This window comes from Cyprinodon variegatus, unplaced genomic scaffold, assembly GCF_000732505.1.
Source record: "Cyprinodon variegatus isolate N-32 unplaced genomic scaffold, C_variegatus-1.0 Scaffold915, whole genome shotgun sequence".
In the NCBI taxonomy this organism is placed as follows: Eukaryota; Metazoa; Chordata; class Actinopteri; order Cyprinodontiformes; family Cyprinodontidae; genus Cyprinodon; species Cyprinodon variegatus.
Genome location: NW_015151368.1, coordinates 257,868 through 278,432, shown reverse-complemented (window position 1 = coordinate 278,432; position 20,565 = coordinate 257,868). Strand labels below are relative to the sequence as shown.

General features: G+C 37.1%; 2 protein-coding genes across 3 annotated transcripts; one reads left to right on the top strand and one right to left on the bottom strand.

The window, feature by feature from the left end:
* Window positions 1-1,825: 1,825 nt before the first annotated feature.
* Window positions 1,826-4,791, bottom strand: snu13 (SNU13 homolog, small nuclear ribonucleoprotein (U4/U6.U5)). Its single transcript, XM_015398149.1, has 3 exons — window positions 4,575-4,791; window positions 4,305-4,425; window positions 1,826-2,252 (listed from the first exon to the last, which is right to left on the bottom strand). The coding sequence occupies exons 1-3, from the start codon at window positions 4,575-4,577 to the stop codon at window positions 1,990-1,992; spliced, it is 387 nt and encodes a 128-aa protein (XP_015253635.1). The 5' UTR covers window positions 4,578-4,791; the 3' UTR covers window positions 1,826-1,989.
* Window positions 4,792-7,266: 2,475 nt separating this feature from the next.
* LOC107099879 (cytochrome b-c1 complex subunit 2, mitochondrial-like) lies at window positions 7,267-18,452 on the top strand. Of its 2 annotated transcripts, none has more exons than XM_015398161.1 (14): window positions 7,267-7,366; window positions 9,070-9,138; window positions 9,489-9,638; window positions 10,251-10,315; window positions 10,397-10,453; window positions 10,567-10,691; window positions 10,888-10,985; window positions 11,072-11,129; window positions 13,840-13,935; window positions 14,038-14,237; window positions 14,353-14,433; window positions 14,508-14,584; window positions 14,778-14,931; window positions 18,324-18,452. In XM_015398161.1, the coding sequence occupies exons 1-14, from the start codon at window positions 7,334-7,336 to the stop codon at window positions 18,405-18,407; spliced, it is 1,347 nt and encodes a 448-aa protein (XP_015253647.1). In that variant the 5' UTR covers window positions 7,267-7,333; the 3' UTR covers window positions 18,408-18,452. The 2 variants fall into 2 exon arrangements, with proteins under 2 accessions (XP_015253647.1, XP_015253646.1); XM_015398160.1 differs by lacking the exon at window positions 9,070-9,138 and adding an exon at window positions 9,175-9,276 and having other exon boundaries at window positions 7,316-7,366.
* Window positions 18,453-20,565: the final 2,113 nt, after the last annotated feature.

The following is a 20,565-nucleotide window of genomic DNA, read 5'->3' as shown; positions in this document are numbered from 1 at the left end:
TGAAAACTTCGGTATTCATTCTTTTCCTGCTTTGTGTGTCAACTGTCACAGTTGCTAAGCAACATAGCCTACAGCGGTAAAACCTGTTTGAATTCACAGCCAAAACTCTTCCGGTCTCCTTATTTTCAAGTCGAAGGATCCAGTCTAGGTAGACCGCGTCCTTGGAGGACGCAGCCCATGAATTTAAACAGAGCCTATATTCGTTTAAATTCCATTACTAGTTAATATTGTTGTGGATCTTTCTTCCTTTTAACAATCCAAATTGGGATTTTACTCCCTGCATTTAACCCATCCATTTGGGGAGCAGTGGGCTGCCACTGTGTGTCCTGGGGAGCAGTGTGGGGTTAAGGATCTTTGCTCAAGGACCCAGAGTGATAGTCTGTTGGAGTGGGGCTCAAACTCAGAACCTCAGATTTCCAAGATATATGCCCTAACCAGAAGGCTCCCACTCCCCTAAGTCCATCAGGGGCCAGGAGCTTTAACAATAAGCATTTAACAGCTTTATCAAGCTCTAATGTTTAATTATATATATCTATATAGATATATCTATATAGATCTGTATATCTATCAGATCTATATATATAGATCTCCTTTGCTAATCAGTGATTTAATGCATTTGTTGTATTTTCTCTAAATTAAATAGGCTGTTTATTTCACCCTTCTCTGTCCATTTGGCTAAGTAAATATATGCACCTTTGGATATACATTTCATCCAACTAAGAATCGTTAATATTTTCAGTTTGTTTTCTGAGAGATTATGTTTATGGTAACATGTTTAGCTGATGAGTCACTTTTTTTTTTTTTTTTTTATTCAGTTACTTAATGTAATAGAAACCTGTCTGATCTTGCATTTTAGGAAGTCCTATTTTTGATCAGGTTCTGAGTCTTTTATTAATACATTTTTTGGTAGGTTTTAATTTCTAAGAGTGGACTTAACCTTCTACTTGAGCTTTGACTCCAGTTTTAGGGTTTCAGTTGTAGAGAAATAAGATTGTTAAAGGGTCAATAGAATTCATTTCATTTGTCAAAAATTAATTTGCTACATAATAATCAATTCTTGCTTTGTTACTTTAGCTGAACCATGAAAACTATGCATCCCCTAAATTTTGCTCATGTTTCACGGACTACAAAATTACAACAGAGCCTTGGAGTTTTGTATCTCATCTTTAGTTACCTAGCGGCTGACCCTGTGAGTCCAGCCACTGAATTACCTTTACAAGACTAATACAGAGTAAACATGGCTGATACGTCTGGCTGGCCAGGCTGAGTAATGGTTCCAGATATATTTTAATGGGACTCTGTTCATAAAACTGATACATTTGGAGACACCAAATCCCACTGGATTATAAATTATCCCATAAGCCGAAATCTGTAGAGTGCGAATGCTAGCAAAAGGAAGGTTTATCATTAACTAGATATCTGTCCTCAAGGCTCTGCATTTCAGGCAAAAGAGTAATAAAATTATAACTAAGGACAAAGAAAAATCTGTAAATTTCAACACAGCAGCCAACAGGCTGGACCAAATTAATAAAAATGTGGAATTAGTTTTACTCAACAATTACATCACAGAATGTGTATAATCTGGAGAAAGGGCAAAAAAAATAAAATTTTAAAAAACTTCTTTAAGGGGCTTTTCCTATGAAACTTTGACTTTGGGTGATAGCGAACATGTACAACATAAACCATGAATACTTTCCATTGAAAAATGTCAATTTGTTGGGTTTTCTCCTTTTTCTTTTTTTACAGCAATTTCCATTTCCTTTAAGGTTTACTTGCTTGATTAATTTTAAAGTTTAACTCACATTTTTAAAGAAAAAACACGAGCTGCAAAAAAAAAGAATGTTTATTAACATAAAGGTGATTACCCTACAAAATATGCAATATTAAAAAAAAAAATAATTCATGCAAAAAAATGTTTTAAAATCCAACATAAAATTGAAGCAAGGGATACATCCACCTTTGGAAATCTTTACCAATGTTGCTCAAAAGTCACACCAGCAATCTCTCAATAGCCATTTGAACTGACTGAATCTGTGGCTTTAGTTGAGATCCCTCCTTTATGGTGACAGAGGTGGCAATGACCGGACGGGACACACCACAGGCACGGCCCAGCGCTTGCTTGGAGCGGACAAACACATACGGGACGTTCTTGTCCTCACAGAGCAGCGGCAGGTGAAGGATGATCTCCAGTGGCTCAGCATCAGCAGCCATTACAATAAACTCTGCGATGCCTCTGTTCAAAGTTTTAGTGGCTAAGTAAAAGACAAAATGTAAAAAGATTGGGTTAATACAGTTATTTTAAAAATATTTGAGTGTCTAATGCACACCTCTTAGATAAACTGAGACAATAGCAATTAAACCAACATGTAGATTCTAAAGCATCTAAATCTGTGTTGATCACTGATGCATAACAAATTTCTTTAACATTATGCAAATAGCTAATTTATGACAGCTAAGTGGCATAAAGCCAACTTGATGCTTGCAACCCTAACTTGAACTTGATCAAGTTAAGCTGTGGTTAAAAAAAAAAAAAAAAAACACCCAAAACTCAAGTTTACTTCATTTATCCAATGTCCTATATGTCCAACTCCACTATTACAGCCCCATCCTTTGTCATTTTTCATTACTGGACGGACCGTAAAAGAATTGACACTAGATTAAATAAAAAAAATTATAAATTAAAAATGGAATAGTAAATTAACTTTCTGACAAATGAAGACATACTTTTTGAACTACTTAAATTACAACATTACTTTGCATTCATTTTGATACATTAAGCATTTCTGTATAACCTTTTTTCTGTTCTGTTTCTGTTCACTACATGACTGACTGTATAAATTAGGGTTTAAGAACAGAAATATCAATGATGCAGAAGTCTCGACAACTCATGTATGAAATATGATACTCTTGGCTTTAAAGGCAGGTTTCTGGCCAATGTCGTCATGGAAACTGAGGTCTGAGCACCTGGATTAATCGGCCTGTCCGGTAACAATAGACAGGAAACAAAGGAGCAAGGTGAATTGTCTGGAGAGTTCTGAAATCACAAACTCTCAATACATCTTGCCAGGAGCCAACAGATTGGTTAGGCATCGATAGAGAAATGTGTCAGACCAATGAAATGTGGGAACATTACAGCGTCAATCTGAGATGGAAAGCTGAAGTACCACAAACATGACTGTGCTGGTTTTAGATGGAATACTCTGCATTTCTTTTTAAGAAAAAGAAGCAAAAGGACGTGATTTTTGCCTTTGTGGATGTGAAGATGGTTGTAATGATGGGTATTTTGACCCACTGCCAAACTGTATTGACACTGGGTTGATACTGTCTGACAGAATACTGACACCTGCTGGACATTTAAAGACACTACAGGCAGCCTATTGGACAGACTGAATTGATTTGATGACCTAGAACAATCATTTAAGTGTAGGTTATATTGTATTATTTCATATCTATGATTAAATTGAAAATATATCTGATATTTTTAGATGCTGCCAATAAATAATGTAAACATATAACGTGAAAATTTAGGAGAAAATGTAAATGAGGATGCTTGTGGACTAGGTTTTTTAATCATAATTCTTAAACACCAAGTACAGTAAATAAACCAAGTCAATTTGAAATTAACTTTAATTCAGATCAGTGATAACTAAGATGAAAAGTATGACAACGAAAAAAATGTAAATAAAAGTGCAACAGCTGAAACACTCTTTCCTTTTAGGCTGCTTCAAAAATTCTTGATAAATTTTATGTTAAATCACAAAAGATGACCCTTTTTTAGCAGATGCATCGTGATGACAGATAACATTTTTAACTACAGTTTAGTGAGTCAGTCAGTTAGGAACAACTCCTATATTGGTCACATGACTTTCTTGAAATGACACCTTTTGTTCTATGGGCTTGATGCATGAAACTGATCACTAGATTATTTCCACCCCAATTGGCTTTTGCCAAGTTAGTTGGGTTATAAACCATTCAAAATAGAAACACTGCGCTGTTAGACAATAACTAGAAGATTTTTGTTGTAAATCAATTAACTAGTTTTCAAGCCCCCCCCCCCCAAACAAAAACAATAGGTTTATATTTATAAAGTGAAGTTTTCACAACACAATTAAAAAATGTATTATATTCAAAAGGCACACAGTGTTATTTAGAAAATATTTAATTGATTATAGCAAAGTCATAGAACACAGTCTGTGATTAATACTGATTTATTGCTGACTGACCCACATAATCTGTAAGTTCTCCATAAATTAACTTTGGCGTTGATATGGTGTAAAAGGATTTGTTGGTGTAATTTGCTCCACCTTCATTGGCTCCCTTCCTCAGCTGTTTGTAGTTGGAGGCTTGCTGCACCAGGTCCAAGATGGTTTTGGTGAGAGTAGCATCGGCCAGCGGGTAGGCCTTAGGGTTCACTTGTGGCTCAGCCTTAACAAAACAGAAACAATACAGCCACAAAAGATAAGGGCGACAAGTGTTCAGTTAAAAAAGAACAAATATTAGCTCAAAGCAGCGCTCTCTAGTGTCTTGCTAAAAGTTAACGAGTGTGCAAACTGGTTAGCTAATGCAGTACTCACCATTGCGGAGTATTTTTCTCGTTTTTCGGCCCTCTCGGCGAAATGCTTCACGGAGGACTACTTGTTTACCTTCTGGCTTTAAAGGGGCTTGAAAAAACGGCGCAGGATACGTTGCTTCACCAAATGTTTAACAGGTTTAAAGTCTTGAGTTCTAACGCATGCAGGCAGCACAAACGTTCACCACACGTGTTAATGGAAGAAGGGATCTTCTTCTTCTTCTTTTAGGTTTTTGGCAATTGGCGGACAACCGAATTTGTGCATTACTGCCACCGGGTGGTATGGCGTGGACTAGAACGTCTCTCAAAGACTAACTTAAAAGATATCAACTACACCAAGATGTATTTATTAAATTCAATTAAAATGTTTAACAATCATAATTTTAACAATTTCATATATGTTCTATTGTCTCATCAGAGTTATATACATTTATGTCTCACTGTATAATTACATTTCTTACTTACATTTATTTGTTTATAGTATTTTTGGTAGCAATTAATTATGCTTATTTATTTATTGAGCATTTATTTATTTATGTATTTATTTTTATATATGGCAGTCAGTCCTCCATACACCTATACTTCTTTTAAACTTCTTTGACGTTTTTTTTTTTCTTTTTTTTTTTTTTTACCTTTCATACCTTTCATTCATTGTCTGTATTATTAATGTTACACTATTTCTGGTGAGTGTTTGCCTAATGGGTTATAGCGGTGCGCTTGTGCTCTGAGAAGGTTGCAGTAGTCTGCACTATGGGTCCCTGAGCAAGACCCTTAACCTCACTCCGCTCCCCGGGCTCCCCAGCCTACCGCTCTCCAAATGCAGAGGTACATTTCTCCAATGTGAGATCAATAAGTTTGATTAGTATTCTTTTTCATTTTCATTATCTCTGGAGATGGCAACAGATTTTTTTTTTTTTTTATCAAGAAAATCTATTTACATTTTCTATCCACCCTTGCTTCAATTATTTGAAGTTTGCCAGTACCATATGCTGAAAAACGCGAAGCTGAATATGGCTTCCGATTCGTAAAATAAATAAAGGGCGATTCCACTTATTTTTCCCTACCTTCAACATCTTTAATCTACTCTAATTAAAATTAGAAAAAAAGGTTTCACAAATACCAGACCTGGTTTTAATTGTTCAACAATTAGTTTAGAGTAATCTAATCCACTAGACGTTTCTAGGTGTTGTAGTTTTTTTTTTTTTTATTAGAGTAGATTAAACATGCAGGTAGAGAAAATTCAGTGGAATTGCCCTTTATTCATTTTTCGAATCGGAAACCAACTTCAGCTTCGTCTCACACGACTTCTCATGTGCGTCTTGTCTGTGATTAAGCTCTCTCTCATACTCAATAGATAGCTTTATTCCCAGTAAACCCTGTATATTCAATTTAGATCAGGTGCATAGGTGACGATAAAGGCAGGAAAACAATTAAAATTGGTTTCTCTATTCCCGTTTTAGCTGGAGCTTTATTTTGTAGGGCACTGCACAGGCGGGATTGGAAGTTACTCCCTCGGTATTTTGAATACAGCTTTTATTTCTTTATGTTCAGCCCAACAATGGGAAGTTTTAGATGGAAAATTGAAAATAAAATTAAAAAAAGATTAAAAATGACTGATTTAGAAATTACTCAAACACCAGTTATTCAGTTATTCCACCGTGGATTCTACCAGAAGCAACAGTAGATATGTCAAAAATGAAAATAAACACAATCTTACATTGTTATGAGATATTAATTCCAGTTACATTTAAACAAGTATTATCAATGTATTCAAATGTATACAGATGAATCAAAAATAACAGGAAAAAATAAGAATCACTATTGTTGTACCAAAATTCAATACAAAAATCTAAAAAATGAATTTAGGACGGATTATCAGTATACACAGGAGAAATGTTGGCAATATCATTAGCTTTACAATCAGTAGAAGATACAAAACCACTAAAAACAGTAGTTTGTTCAGATTCAAGCTCTGCATTATCAAGTTTAATATACAACCAATCAGATAATAGGACAGATATTCTATTAGAAATATTTCATTCATTATACAGAATACAAAATCTGGGTTTGATAGTTATATTTGTATGGTTTCCAGCACTTATTGGAGTAGAAGGAAACGAGAAGCCAGATAACATGGCAAAGAGGGCAATTGAAAATCCCGTTAGGTTTACAGTTAAACCAAGTAACTCTGGGGGGGGGGAAGGGTATTATTTCGAGAGAAAAAAATGATAGAAAAATGGCAAAAAAAAAAAAAAAAAAGCTGGGATGAAGAAAAAATAGGAAGATGGTTTTATAAAATTCAGACGATTGGAAATGAAGAAACGGAAGACGAAATATGAATGAGAGTGATAACAAGGTTAAGATTTGGGCAAGCAGGACTTAATTTTACACTTTTTTTAAATTTCAAAAGCATGTCACTGGCAAATGTGATTACTGTGGAAAATAAGAAACAATAGAACCCTTTATACTAAAATGTCATAAATATGAAAGAGAGAGAACATACATGAGGAGAGAGTTTGAACATATTAAGGAAAAGATTAATTCATTGGATATTTTGAGGAAGAATTTGGAGAGAAAACATAAACAGATAGTTATTCCATTTCAGAAAACCACTATATATTTTTAGCAGCCGGAGCTGTGACACTAGAGGGCGCGCTTACCTGCTGCGCGTCTCTGCGCGCGACCGAAGAACGCGCGGTGGATTCTGGGTAGGGCACTTTGAAGACGGCCATATTGGCTGTTCGTCCTGGCTGAAGGAGAGAGATGAAGGGGATCCGGGGATTCAGTCAGCTCTCGGTGAGGTTCACCTCACGTAGCTTGTATGTTTAAAGATTTACGGACCCGGTTCCTCCACTACAGTAGTTTCGTCTAAATGAGGAAAACAAAATAAGTGCAGCGGACTTGTTAGCGGTAGCTTTGATGAAGACTGGCCGAGGAAGCTTCTAGCTTAAGAGCTTGACCTGAGAATACTTCATCACAAACACATACTTATCGGAAACTGCATTTCACTTAACTGTTATAAGCTTATTTTGAGTTTCTAAATCAACTAATTATATTTCCTTTCCAGCGAAATCACAGCTAGCTGGTAGCTTCCTGTATGTTTCGACAAAACGAACTCGATTGCTTTGGCTCTTCACATTTTTTTTCGGTTAAACTGTAATAGATTTAGTCAAAATATACACGTTCAACTTGCTGAAACTTTGGTTAAATAGCAGTCTAACTGAATAAAAAATGTTTTAAGCTGAACAGAGTAGATTTAGCTGAGTGTAACATAACCTCCTGGAAGACCATTTAGTTATTCGGAATAATAATCTTATTATAAGAATTAATTTTATCGTTAAAGTTCCTCTTAAAATTGGTATATCTGCAGCTATGGTTCTTGCCGGACTCTGCGTACAAATAGAACAAACATAAGATACAATTGATTAATAAATAGGTTAAGATAAATGTGAATGTTTTGCAAATTATTTGTTTTTTCTCCCTCGATCGGTGACTCTGATATAGCTTTATAATTTGATTCAAAAGTCCTTCATTTCTTAAGCACTCGGTGGCTCTGAATAAAGAAGAAAAACTTGTGGTTATTATGAGGACTATAGTTGTAGCCACCATATAAGCTTTTGGAGTTATAACATTATAACAATAAAGTCTTATTAGGTGTTTTTGTGTTGTCTTCTTTCAGTAGGAGATGCTCCTATAAGTTTCTGTTCTCTGTTTTAGATATTTATTTTCTAAACCTGTACTTTTCTGAGTTTTCTTTGCCTGCAAATCTCATTATGAACTTTATTAACAAACAACAATAATAATATTAGACATATGAATCTCAGGGTTTTCTGCTATAAATTCTCAATTATATGCAGAATATACATTGTTGAACTGTGCTTTTCTTGTAGGGCTAGCTGAGTAAACTCATAATCACATACTTTGGGGAATCTTAAATCATCAAATTAGAAATGCAACAATTATCATATATTTTTTAGTTGTTTTTAAACATAACACCTTTTTAACATGCGTTAGCATTATGAAGGATGTATGAGATGACATATAATACAGTCTTAATTATTTTCTATTACTGATTATTTTTGCTTACTATCAGTCTTCGTCTATTCCTTGGATTAACTCTTCACCTCCAGTATTTCCAAACCCATTAATTTCCATAACAGATGCTTATGATGAACATTGTACAATGTGGTTACTAATGGACCACCCTATGAAGACCCCTCCCCACAATTTTTATGCTTTAAAAAGTTGTTGCACAGTGTTTGAGGAAAAGGAAGACCTAACGCCTGTACAAATGTTGTTCTGAACAGGAACAGTTGGTCTGCTCCCTTGAAAGACCTTCTCTTTTTGAATAGCTTTTTAAACTGTTAGTAATTAATCCTCATTAAAAACATCCAGTTGTGTGTTTTTGCTGTTTCCTTCAATTGGTCCATTAACCCACAAGATAGGCAATAACACATTAGCTGTAATGTCCTGCTTTCCCATTTTCTCTGTTTTCCCAGACAAGGCTTTACGCAGCCCAGGCTGCCCGTAAGGTGGAACTGACAGGGTTTCAGCCACAGGATGTGCAGGTCAGTGATTGTTGACATATTTTTTTTCCTCCACAGAGACGGTTTTATACAGCTGCTAGAAAAGGCCAGTCCCTTACCGAACCTCTGTCTGGTCTGAAGCTCTCTCCGGGGGCTCCCAACTCCTACCAGGATATTCATGTATGTAGGGATGAATCACGGCAGGCTGCGCTTTGGCTTTACGAGTCCGGCCGTGGACTCATTTTGTTGTGTTATGCTTCTGTTTGAAATTGGTAAATTATCTCACTAAACATACAGAATAGGCCAGAAGCCAAGGCTTACTGGGAAACAGTGGATTGTCTTTATATGATGTTAATTGTAAAGGAGCACTCTGTCTGCGTCTCCCCCCTCAGGTAAGCAAGCTGCCCAGCGGACTGGTGATCGCGTCCTTGGAGAACTACTCCCCAGCCTCTAAAATTAGTGTCTTTGTCAAAGCCGGATGTCGCTATGAAACCCCCGACAACCAGGGTGTAACCCACTTCCTCAGGCTGGCCTCCAACCTGGTAAGCGATTTCATAGCAGCCCATTTGATTCTAATGTTATTCCTGCTGTTTTTAGCGACCTTTCATGCTAAAGGGTCACATTCATGAACTAAGACACCTAAGGAAAACTAGAGTAGTAAATATATTGCTTATTAAATTGTTATTCATTTATAAAGTTATGTCATTTATAAGGAAATTTACTGTCTGATTTCTGATTTCTATTAAAAAATGAGTCTGATTTGTTATTTTTAATGTTTAATGTTTGTATTGAAACAGATCTCTAAACCTAGACCTTTAATTTGAAACCTTATTTTGGTTATTATCAAAATTATCCAGTATTTAATGGCCCATCCAGTCTGTTCCTCTGCTTGATTTTAATGTGTCAAAGCTGAACTCACACATATAAGAAAACCCTTTTGATTGATAAAAGCTTGTTTAAACAGATCCCAGCCCTATTTTTATTTCACTACCTATTTCATTGTACCTCTTGCAATGCACTCGCAGACCACTAGGGGTAGGAGTACGGGAATCACTGTTCTAGGTGATCAAAACTCCCAAGGTTTTTTTAAACAAGCTAAAACTTACGTATTTTATTACTTTTATACACACCTGTGTTCCTTTTTGACTTTGTAGACAACCAAAGGAGCATCAGCGTTTAAAATCTGCCGTGGTATTGAGGCCGTGGGAGGCAGCCTGAGGTCGGTGCTCTTACCTAAATAAAAAAGCATTGTCACACTTCAATTCAGTGTCCTTATCCTGTATATTCCTTTTCTGCACAGTGTGACTTCATCCCGGGAGAATATGATGTACACAGTCGACTGTTTGAGAGATGACTTGTGAGTGTTTTCATCATGCATTTCTTTTCCAGAGACTGACGTTGAAGGCAGATCTTATCACTTATTCTGATATCCGTTTGTTGTGTTTCTGCCTCCGTCTTCATTGTCTGCAGTGACACAGTGATGGAGTTTCTGATAAATGTGACAACAGCTCCTGAGTTCAGACCATGGGAGGTATCTGAGCTTACACCGAGGGTGAAGTTGGACAAAGCACATGCTTCACAGAACCCCCAAATAGGTTGGCATTTTATTATTACTTCATTTTAGTCCAAACATATGGATTGAGTTCCTTTGGTGCACCTGCCTGCTGCATTCACACATACGCTTTCAGTATAGAGATATCAAAATGGTTGCATTTATTGTGAAAAGGGCAAACCAAACACTTAAAATCAACTCTGTTTCTGTTTTGTTAAACATCATCTGTTCTTTCTTAGGTGTGGTTGAAGGTCTTCATGGAGCAGCATATAAGAATGCTCTGTGTAACTCGTTGTACTGTCCAGACCACATGGTGGATAACATCCAGTCTGAACATGTGAGTCATTTTCAACATGTCAACATTGTAAAATGCCTGTTCAAAGTGGGGCTTTTTTTCTGAAATTTGTTTTCTCTTCCCTCAAGCTTCATCAGTTTGTCCAGAACAATTTCACCAGTGCAAGAATGGCTCTTGTGGGACTTGGTAAGAGGAATTGTCATTATTTAACATGTATCCCTTTCACACTGGCTGAAAAACCCACTTAAACCTGGGAACAATCAGTTTTTCGAGCAACAATCAACCCGGCAAGCGACCCCTCACCTCTGATTGGCATGCTATGAAAACACCAGAACCGAGTCGACCCGCTAAATTACGTGATACCATTGAGTGCAACGTGCGGATGTTCACACATCGCTCCGGTCGCTTAGAATCTAACAAGCCAAACAAATCTTTTTACACTTGATCAACATGGTGAAGCTCGGGTCAGAGAGGTTCGGACAGATAACAGAGCAAAAAAACAAAGCTCACTGACTATGCCCATGCTTCTTTACATGTAGCCCTCCATTGTTTGCGTTCCTGAATTCTGTCGCACTGAAAGAAGCCGTGCTGCTGCCAACTAATTTAAACCCAGCTTTTTTGCAAATGGGAAGGGAGCCAAATGCTGATTGTTAACGGGTCAGCTCATGTTTAAAATACACGAGTTAACCCACTACTTCCAAAAAACGTTAAAAGACAATCCACTGTACTTTTGTTTCCAAGTTTGAAGTCATTTCACTTCCCATCCAGGAAGCTTTTTCAATTCAAAATGTCAGAAATACCGTGGAGTTTGAGGGTCTATAAATCGGACCAATAGCAAAGCCTTGTTTTTGTTTAGAAAACATGCAAATTGACCCTGACGAACGGCTCCGCCCCTTTGGAACGGGGGTCGTTTGAGTTCTTTGTTAGCCTGTAATAGCCGATGCCTGTCTATGCCTCAACAAAAGTTGTCTAAGATACTAAGAAGATACTAATAGAGGAACACTCCACTTCTGTTTCAAGTTTATGCTAGTTATGGATATTAGTTCTCATATTACTATCCTAAAGATTGACTGATATGACATAAGATCAAATAAAAAATACAATTTCTCTGTCCTTACAGTTTCCATTAACTTCCATTATAATTGTCTGTCAAATGTTATATAAAACTAATATCAATAAGTTGCATAACTCCACAGTGATGTTATTCAGGTAACGGCTAAAACAAGATTCCAAGAATTTATTATAAATATTGATGAAATAAAATAGAAAATAAAATAGAATTGATTTTCAAAGATCAACTCTCTTCTAGTTTAGATCTTTCTTAGAAAAAGGAGTTATTCCAAATTTTGTCAGCAGGCGTACCAAATCTATGATTTTCTTTAAAGCAGTTGATCAATATCAGAATATATCAGTGTGCATCTAATATCTATGATATAAGCATGCTGATAGAAACAGCTCACTTAGATACGCTTCTGTTTATGTATGCCGTTGTTATTAAAACATCGTTCAGTTGTTCTCATACTTGTTATTGTTGAGTGATGATGATGATGATGATGATGATGATGATGATGATGATGATGATGATGATGAATGATTCTCCGCAGAGTAATGTTATAGTAATAATATAATATATCATATTATAATTAAGGGTGAACCAAAATGAAAATTCTAGGCAAAAACGAAAATTTGAAGCACCTTTAGCATTTTTAGCTACGATGTGTTCGCTAATCTTAAATGAAACCAAGGAATTTCAACAAATCAGTGAGAAAAGTATCAAAATATTTATTTCTTTGTTATGCATTTTTACCTAAGCGAATCACCGGCAAACCTTCATAACCCGTCCGCCACAGATGGAGCGTCATGTTCTGTGTTTGCGTTCATTTTGTGTCACATTCTTCTCATAATCAGAATGCTGATGGATTTCTATGGCATCATTTTTGTGCCACTGACCCGAATGCACAGTGAGAGAGATGCACAGAGTTGAAACTCAAACATCCTCACTCCAAACCTGTATTCAGTCCTTTTCTGTGTGTGTTTCTGCGTGCTGGCTTTGCTGTTTTCTTAAGATCCCGTTTCCCCCTTGCTGTTTTTCCTGGTTGCCATGTCATCATGTTTCTGCCGCAAGTAGAAACATGTGATTTTGTTTTTGTGTTAATTGTCTTATTGGCCATAAAAACAAAAATGAACTTGTCGCTAATTTGGCCAAAGATTTCGGTGCATCACTTATAATTAAATAACTTGATCTGAGCTTTTTAACATTCCACACATGAAAAGTGAGTAATAATAGTATCTAAGGTTCTAACCGATATGTTCCTTCAGTATCGCTGTTGGTTTGTATTAGGGCTGGGAAATTAATTGTATTTGTGAAATTATCGCAATTTTTAAAAATGCAATTTTCAAAGCACAGAGGCTCTCAATTATAGTCACAATACATTAAACAAGAGTAAAAAACTCAATTTCTCCCTTAGGTGGCGGTAATACGATTAAAGTGGGTACGCTGTCACACAGGAGGGGACAGAGAGTTGCAGCTAGCACCTAGATCTATGCTTAATAGTAGAAGACATCACTTTTTCTTTCAAATGTTACAGCAAAGTCCTGCAGCTCTGTATTCTGGAAAAGCAGTTCATGGAAAAACTGAAACCCTGGAGTAAAACATCGACTTGTTGTACTTATTGACCCCAATACTGGTTGAAAATATTCACAATTTAGATTTCTGGCAAAGTCGTTCAGCCCTAGTTTATACTGCAAATTCTGTATCTTACCTGAAATGAAAAAGTTGTACAGGGACATCCTTAATGTATTTAAAAGAAAAGAACTAATGACACCAACCTATTATTAGAGTGGTGTAGCTCTGGGTTTCTGTTCAGTTTAGATTGTGATGTTCTTGGTCCATCAGGTGTTGATCACTCTGTGCTGAAGCAGGTTGGGGAGCAGTTCCTCAACATCCGCGGTGGAGCAGGAGCCACGGGGGCCAAAGCGCAGTACCGTGGGGGTGAGCTCTGCAATCGCTAATCTTTATGGACACTAAGGCTTTCCTGTTGTTACTGTAAAGCATTTAAATAACCTTTCAGTTTTGGCATGGTCTCATGTGCAGGAGAGTTTCGTCATCAGAGCCTCGACAGTCTGGTCCATTCTGCTGTGGTGAGCCAGTCGGCACCAGCTGGTACCAGCGAGGCTCTGGCCTTCAGTGTGCTGCAACATTTACTGGGAGCTGGTCCACATGTTAAGAGGGGCTCCAGCGTCTCCAGCAAATTGATCCAGGGGGTTGCCAAGGCAACCACAGACCCCTTCGATGTGTGTGCTTGTGTCACTTTTTCATGCAATCTTTATAAAGTTACATACATCTATAGAGGAAGATTTTGGTGCATGATATCCACCGGATGAAGGTCTTTTGGTGTATCTGTGACAGGTGAGCGCTTTCAATGCCAGCTACTCTGACTGTGGTCTGTTTGGGATCTACACCATCTCCCAGACTGCAGCAGCTGGTGACGTGAGTATTAGAATACTTATTTCTCTGATGGACCATGTTTGGAAGATGATCCCTGTCAAACTTTTCCCTTTCAGGTGATCAAGGCTGCCCTCGCTCAGGTGAAATCTGTTGCTGATGGAGGAATCACAGCTGCTGAACTAACTCGAGCCAAGTAAGGAACCCTGATAGACAGCTCTTTAATAGTTTTTACCTGGATTGAATTTCCCCAAGTTAATTATAACTTAATTTTTCTTAAACTAGATATCATTATAACCTTTTATCAAGTAGATCACAAAGTTCCAGGATTTCATTAATTCACCAAAAAAATAAATGTTTTTTTCCCCCCCTTATTATTTTCTGCTTAGGGCTCAGCTTAGGGGTCAGTTTCTCATGTCTCTGGAAACCTGGGAGGGTCTGCTGGAGGCCATGGGCTCCCAGGCTCTGGCTGATGGAACCTACCACTCTCCAGAGGAAATCTCCAAAAACATCGACAACGTGTCCCTGACGGATGTTGCAAATGTAAGATGTTTGCTTCCACTGGAGCTCAGTCACGCTGTAATGTTTCAAGGCTGAACTTAAATTTGTATCTTTTGAACTTTGGCTTAATAAGTTTTAGACTAAATTTTGGAGAGCGAAAGATATTTTGCTTCTCACAATATTTATGGGCTTCAGTTTTATATGTTTTTATCAGACGTTTCTGTGATTTACTAGACTGGTGTAAATAAGTTCTAAGGGCTTTTATTAAAAATTACTTTTACTGAATAGGTTGCTAGGGAGATTGAGATCAGGGGAGCTTTAACAACATTAATTCTGATTTCAGTGTTTTAAATGGGGAAGAGAAAAGTATTTTAGATTAAAAAAAATGTCCATGTGATGAGTTGATATGTCCGCTTCAAAATGATTTCTTCTGGGTTGTAATGAAGGCTGCAATTGCTGATTATTTTGCAAATTGATTAATCTCTCGATTATTTTTTTGATCAAAAATCAGATATCAAAAGCTTCCTTTAAGAAGATTTTTTAAAAGAAATTAAACCAGGTAAACTAAAACGTATTCACTTGAGGAGTTCTCGATAGAGCATATTGATTGACAAAAACATTCTTTTTTATCGTAAATGCAAAATGTTTATATTTTTTTTTTATATAATTTTGTTATAATTACTGCTCTAAGTAGATTGGTCTGTCAGCTACAGCAATATTTTACAGTCTCTATATTCCAGTTTATGATTAATTGATTACTAAATTAGTTGACAGTTATTTTAATAATCGATTAATTATGATTTATCTGATCATTTTAGCCCTATTTGTAATGCTACATTTGTCCACTAGAGGCTGCTGTTATGCATTCTTAAGCGGGGCATCAGTGGTATTTGTCTTGCCAGAGTCGAGGCAAGGTAGAGCAGAAACACTAATCAATCCAGAGTTCGGTCCGGAATTTATTTCCTTCTCCAAAGATGCAGATTCACTTTGTGTAATTATTTTTGTATATATAAACACTTGATAAACTCCTGATGTTATCGCTCATTTAAGCACCTGTTTAAAGGCGCTGCTAGAGGCAGAAAATGTCTTCCCGTACTGAATGCAGGATTATGCTAAAAACAGAGCTAAGCTTTCGCTTCACTGAAACAAATGGTCTGGCAGCGTGTCTAAGTGACAAATCCTGTCCTTTCAAATGAAAGTTTCACATCTGGACATTAGAAATCCCAAATGTTTCACATATTTTTTTCATTTTTTTTTTATTTGCTAACTTAATAGGTTCCTGTTTTGTTACGTCTTCTTCGTATGTCTAGTTTTATAATGTGTAAGAAAACAATTATTTTTTTTGTTTATTCAGTTAGTATTTAATGCACCTGGCCCAGTCCATTTTAATGCAATGATGTGCTTTTTTAATTTTATTTTATTGAGCTCATTGTACAAAAAAAAAAGATTTTGGCCTTTATCTTACTGGAAAAATCCTTTGAGATTTAAAAAAAAAAGTCTGCCTATTAATAATTTGTTAGTTGCTCAAACAGCTTTACATTTATTAATTTATTGATAATCAATAACTTTCATCTCTAATAGCTGTGCTGTAATGTCATCACTCTTGCTTGGTAAATTAGGCCTCCACCATCCTACCCACAGGATGCAATGGCTGTTTTAGAAAAAGGTAATTTCTTTGTTCCACAGTAGGATGCAAAAGTCATCCTACTGTCTCTGTAAAAGCATTCCTATGTGCTGCCATTTCTAAACAACTTTTAGGCCTTTAACTGTATCCCCTCTAGGAGAGCCCCCTGGTTATGCTGAAATTTGAACTTGATGATTTTATTTGAATGTTACTCTATTATAACCTTTCCTATGAGATTCCTTTGATGCAGTGCTGTGAGGACATTCCTTAGAATGATCACGGTTTGGACACTATATCCCGTTTAAAATGACCATTCTGCTTTTCTGAATCCGGTAATAGGAATGCAAGTTGCAGAGTGATAAATGAATCTAGAGTTGATTGATCTTATCGGTCGACGAATGACTGATTACCAGCTATTTGCCTTAAAACCTGTGTCTACCAGTATATATTTGCATAACTTTTTATGTATATGTACAACTACCGGTAAATTACAAGTACAAAACATGTACTGTGCTGTTTAAATGAGTAACAGATGGACTGCATAGAAATAACATGCTGCACACCAGAAAATATAGATTGGGCCTACCTTTTGGGCTAAGGTGCAGCTTAGGCTTTAACAAGAAGAAAAGACGTTTATCACCATGGTCTTCTCCCTGCCCACTAAAACCATCAAAGTCTTCTTCTTCAGTGTTGGAAACCAACAAGCTCAGGATGCCTTCGTCATCGACTCTCTGCTTCTATCTCTGTCCAAACCAAAGAACCCCTGGTTGTCAGTGTCAGAATGGAACACCCTCTGAGTGTTAGTGGCGGTGTCCTCCTCTTCACCACGCAGCAGCCCAGCCCTTCGAAATCTGTTGGTGATTGTGAATGTTTAGACACTTCTCCACATTGTCAAAATCCTTCAGCAAACTTAGGCAAAACTTGCTTTTCACAGTTTTGATGAATGATTTATTGCGCCCTGTCATCCCCGCCTCCCACAAAACGCACAGTGTTACAATTCACACTGATGTCTAGTGGGTGCAGTTGCTTTGTTGTGCCTCCAGGAATCACAGCTGGAATTGAGTACGTGCTCTTAATGGCTGCTTTCAGAGAATGTTTGATATGGGCGCTCATGCTGTCCAAATGAACAATGCTTTATGTGGGGGAAAGCTTGGTAGAAAGCTTTGCCAGCCCTTCCAAAGTAGGCAAAGTAGTGGAAGTAGCGGAACAAAGCAAAACAAAACCTCTCATAACATCACAAAAATAATGAAAAATCCATAGAAAAGCCGCACATCACTATAAGCTGCAGGGTTGAAACTTGTGAAAAAAGTAGCAGCTTAAACTCTGAAAATTACGGTAATCTCAGACCGGATTCTGGATTAATTGATGTTTCTGCTTTAACAGGCCTCTGCTCTGGCTTTACATGTTTTTTGCGAATAAAAGTGAGGCTCCAATTAAGAATGACCAGCCGCGTCCTCTTGTGGGCGACAGTACCATCAAAACACTGAAACTCCTTTTAAGTGGACATTGTCCAACAGTTAGATGGAACAAATTTTAATGGAAAAAACCGTTAATCGGCACTTAATGGAGTTTTAAATATCTGTTTAGTCAAATTGATTATATTAACTTATATTAGCAGGTTAATTTGTGCAGATTTGAAAGTGTTTGGAATCAATATTTCAATCGAACATTTCTTCATAGCTTCTTAGCCTCAATGTGATTTCCAAGTAAAAAATCCAAATTAGTTGCTGTTGTGGAATTCTGTCATTCCAAAATATTTAACTATGACTACATTTTGTCGTCTTTGTTCTTGTCTCCCTGTCTCCTATAGGCTGCCAAGAAATTTGTGACTGGCAAGAAGACGATGGCATCCTCCGGCAACCTCATAAAAACTCCCTTCGTAGATGAAATTTGAAAATCTTCTACTGGACATTTCAAATGACATCAAATGTCTTCTAATTAAAAAAATCATAACTTTTTCCTGTTTCAATGATATGATCGTAAGAACATTGTCATAAAAACACCACTGGCTAGTTGTGTTTTGAAACGGCATATTGTGAATTGATCTCTGTGGCATCACTGTACTGTCTCTGTTATCTGTCCAAATGGCAACTGAATAGATAATGTAAAATAGGGAATTAAATCTATGCCTACTATGTACATTTTTGAGGTGCTCCCTGTCTTGATAGTTTCCTTTTGGGCTTTAGAGGTCTCTGTGGCAAAATGGATCTGAGGGTGTGCACATATTTTAGTCAACTTTACTGGTAAAGTTTAATGCAAACAAAAAATTTAAAAAAAGGAAGTTGACTTCTTAACTGTATTATTTTTTAAGACCTTCAACCATCAGTTAACAGTCAAAACTAGATTACAGAACATAGATTACAGGCATGTATTGAAGACATAAAGACTGGCATGACTCTTAACTTCCTGTTCCTAAATGCAGACTAAACAGAAGTTCTAGTCTTTGGACCACAGTTTTTGAAAAAGAAGTGGATTAGTCAGTCACTTCATTTGGATGGGATCGAGTTGATCTGAGATAATAAAGTAAAACATCTTGGTGTTATTTTTGATCAAGACCTGCCATTTAAATTCCATATCAAAAAGGTTTCTAGGGTTTCCTTCTTTCATCATATTGCAAATATAGTAATATCCTGTCCAGGGGTGATGCTGAGAAACTAGTCCATGCATTTGTTACTTCAAGGCTGGACTATTGTAATTCTTTACTATCAGGAAGTCCACAAGCTGTAGTTAAAAGCCTTCAGCTGATCCAAAATGCTGCAGCCAGAGTTCTAATGAAAATTAAAAAGAGAGATCATATCTCTCCTATCCTGGCTTCTCTTCATTGGCTTCCTGTTAAATCCAGAATTGAATTTAAAATCCTCCTTCTCACATATAAAGCCTTAAATGGCCAAGCTCCATCTGATATCAGAGATCTGATTGTTCCTTATGTTCCTAACAGAGCACTTCGCTCTCAATCTGCAGGTTTACTAGTGGTTCCTAGAATTTCTAAAAGTAGAATGGGAGGCAGATCTTTTAGTTATCAGGCTCCTCTCCTGTGGAACCAACTACCATTTTGGGTTCATTTTGGTTCCACAGGAGCATAAAACCACTCTCCTTGATCAACTGGAATAAATTATCTATAGTATAAGGCCTGGTTATTTTGAACTACTGTTTCATTCTCTACAAAAGATTATGTTTTCAAGAAAATGATTTAAAAAACAAAGACCCATAAACTGTTTGTGTTAGTAGTAATATGTTTCTATGATCATTTTGATTCTTAAAGTATTGGGAGCGCAGTACAGGCTGCTGTATTTTTTCCAAATGTTCCCTATAACTACGGTAGGTAAATATATAGAACACATATACGGTCATGTTCACGAATCAGAATAGGCCTTCTGATTGATCTCATTTGTCAGAGTACTACAGGCAGAGATGCGTTGTAACGAGTTACATTTAGTCATGTCTCCAGCCTAACTTTATTCATCTGTAATCATGAATGTAATCCTTTAATTTTTATTTTCTCCTCTTATTTCCATCCATCTTTTCCCGCTTATCCGGGTCGGGTCGTGGAGGTAGCAGCTTCAGTAGGGAGGCCCAGATGTCCCTCTCCCCAGCCACTTGGGCCAGCTCCTCCGGGGGAATCCCAAGGTGCTCCCAGGCTAGCCGAGAAACATAGTCCCTTATGACTCATGATTTTCGGTGTACAGTGTGTGTGAAGTTAATTAACCTAACAGTCATGTTTTTGGACTGGCAGGAAGCCGGAGTACCCGGAGAAAACCCACACATGCACAAGGAGAACATTCAAACTCCATGCAGAAAGACCCTGGGCCGTGAACCAAACCTGGAATCTTTTTGTTGCAGAGCAGGCGAGCTACCCAGTGCGCCACTCAGAAATACTGAGCAGTTAGGTGATAACTTAATATTTTGAAACAGAACAACATAAAGTCCATGCTGCCTCCTTGACGCCATTAAACTGTAAATACCGTATTTTCTGGACTAGAAGGCGCACCTGAATATTAGCCACTAAATCCTGTTGTGTTCATAGATTAGCCACACCTGATTAAAAACTGCAG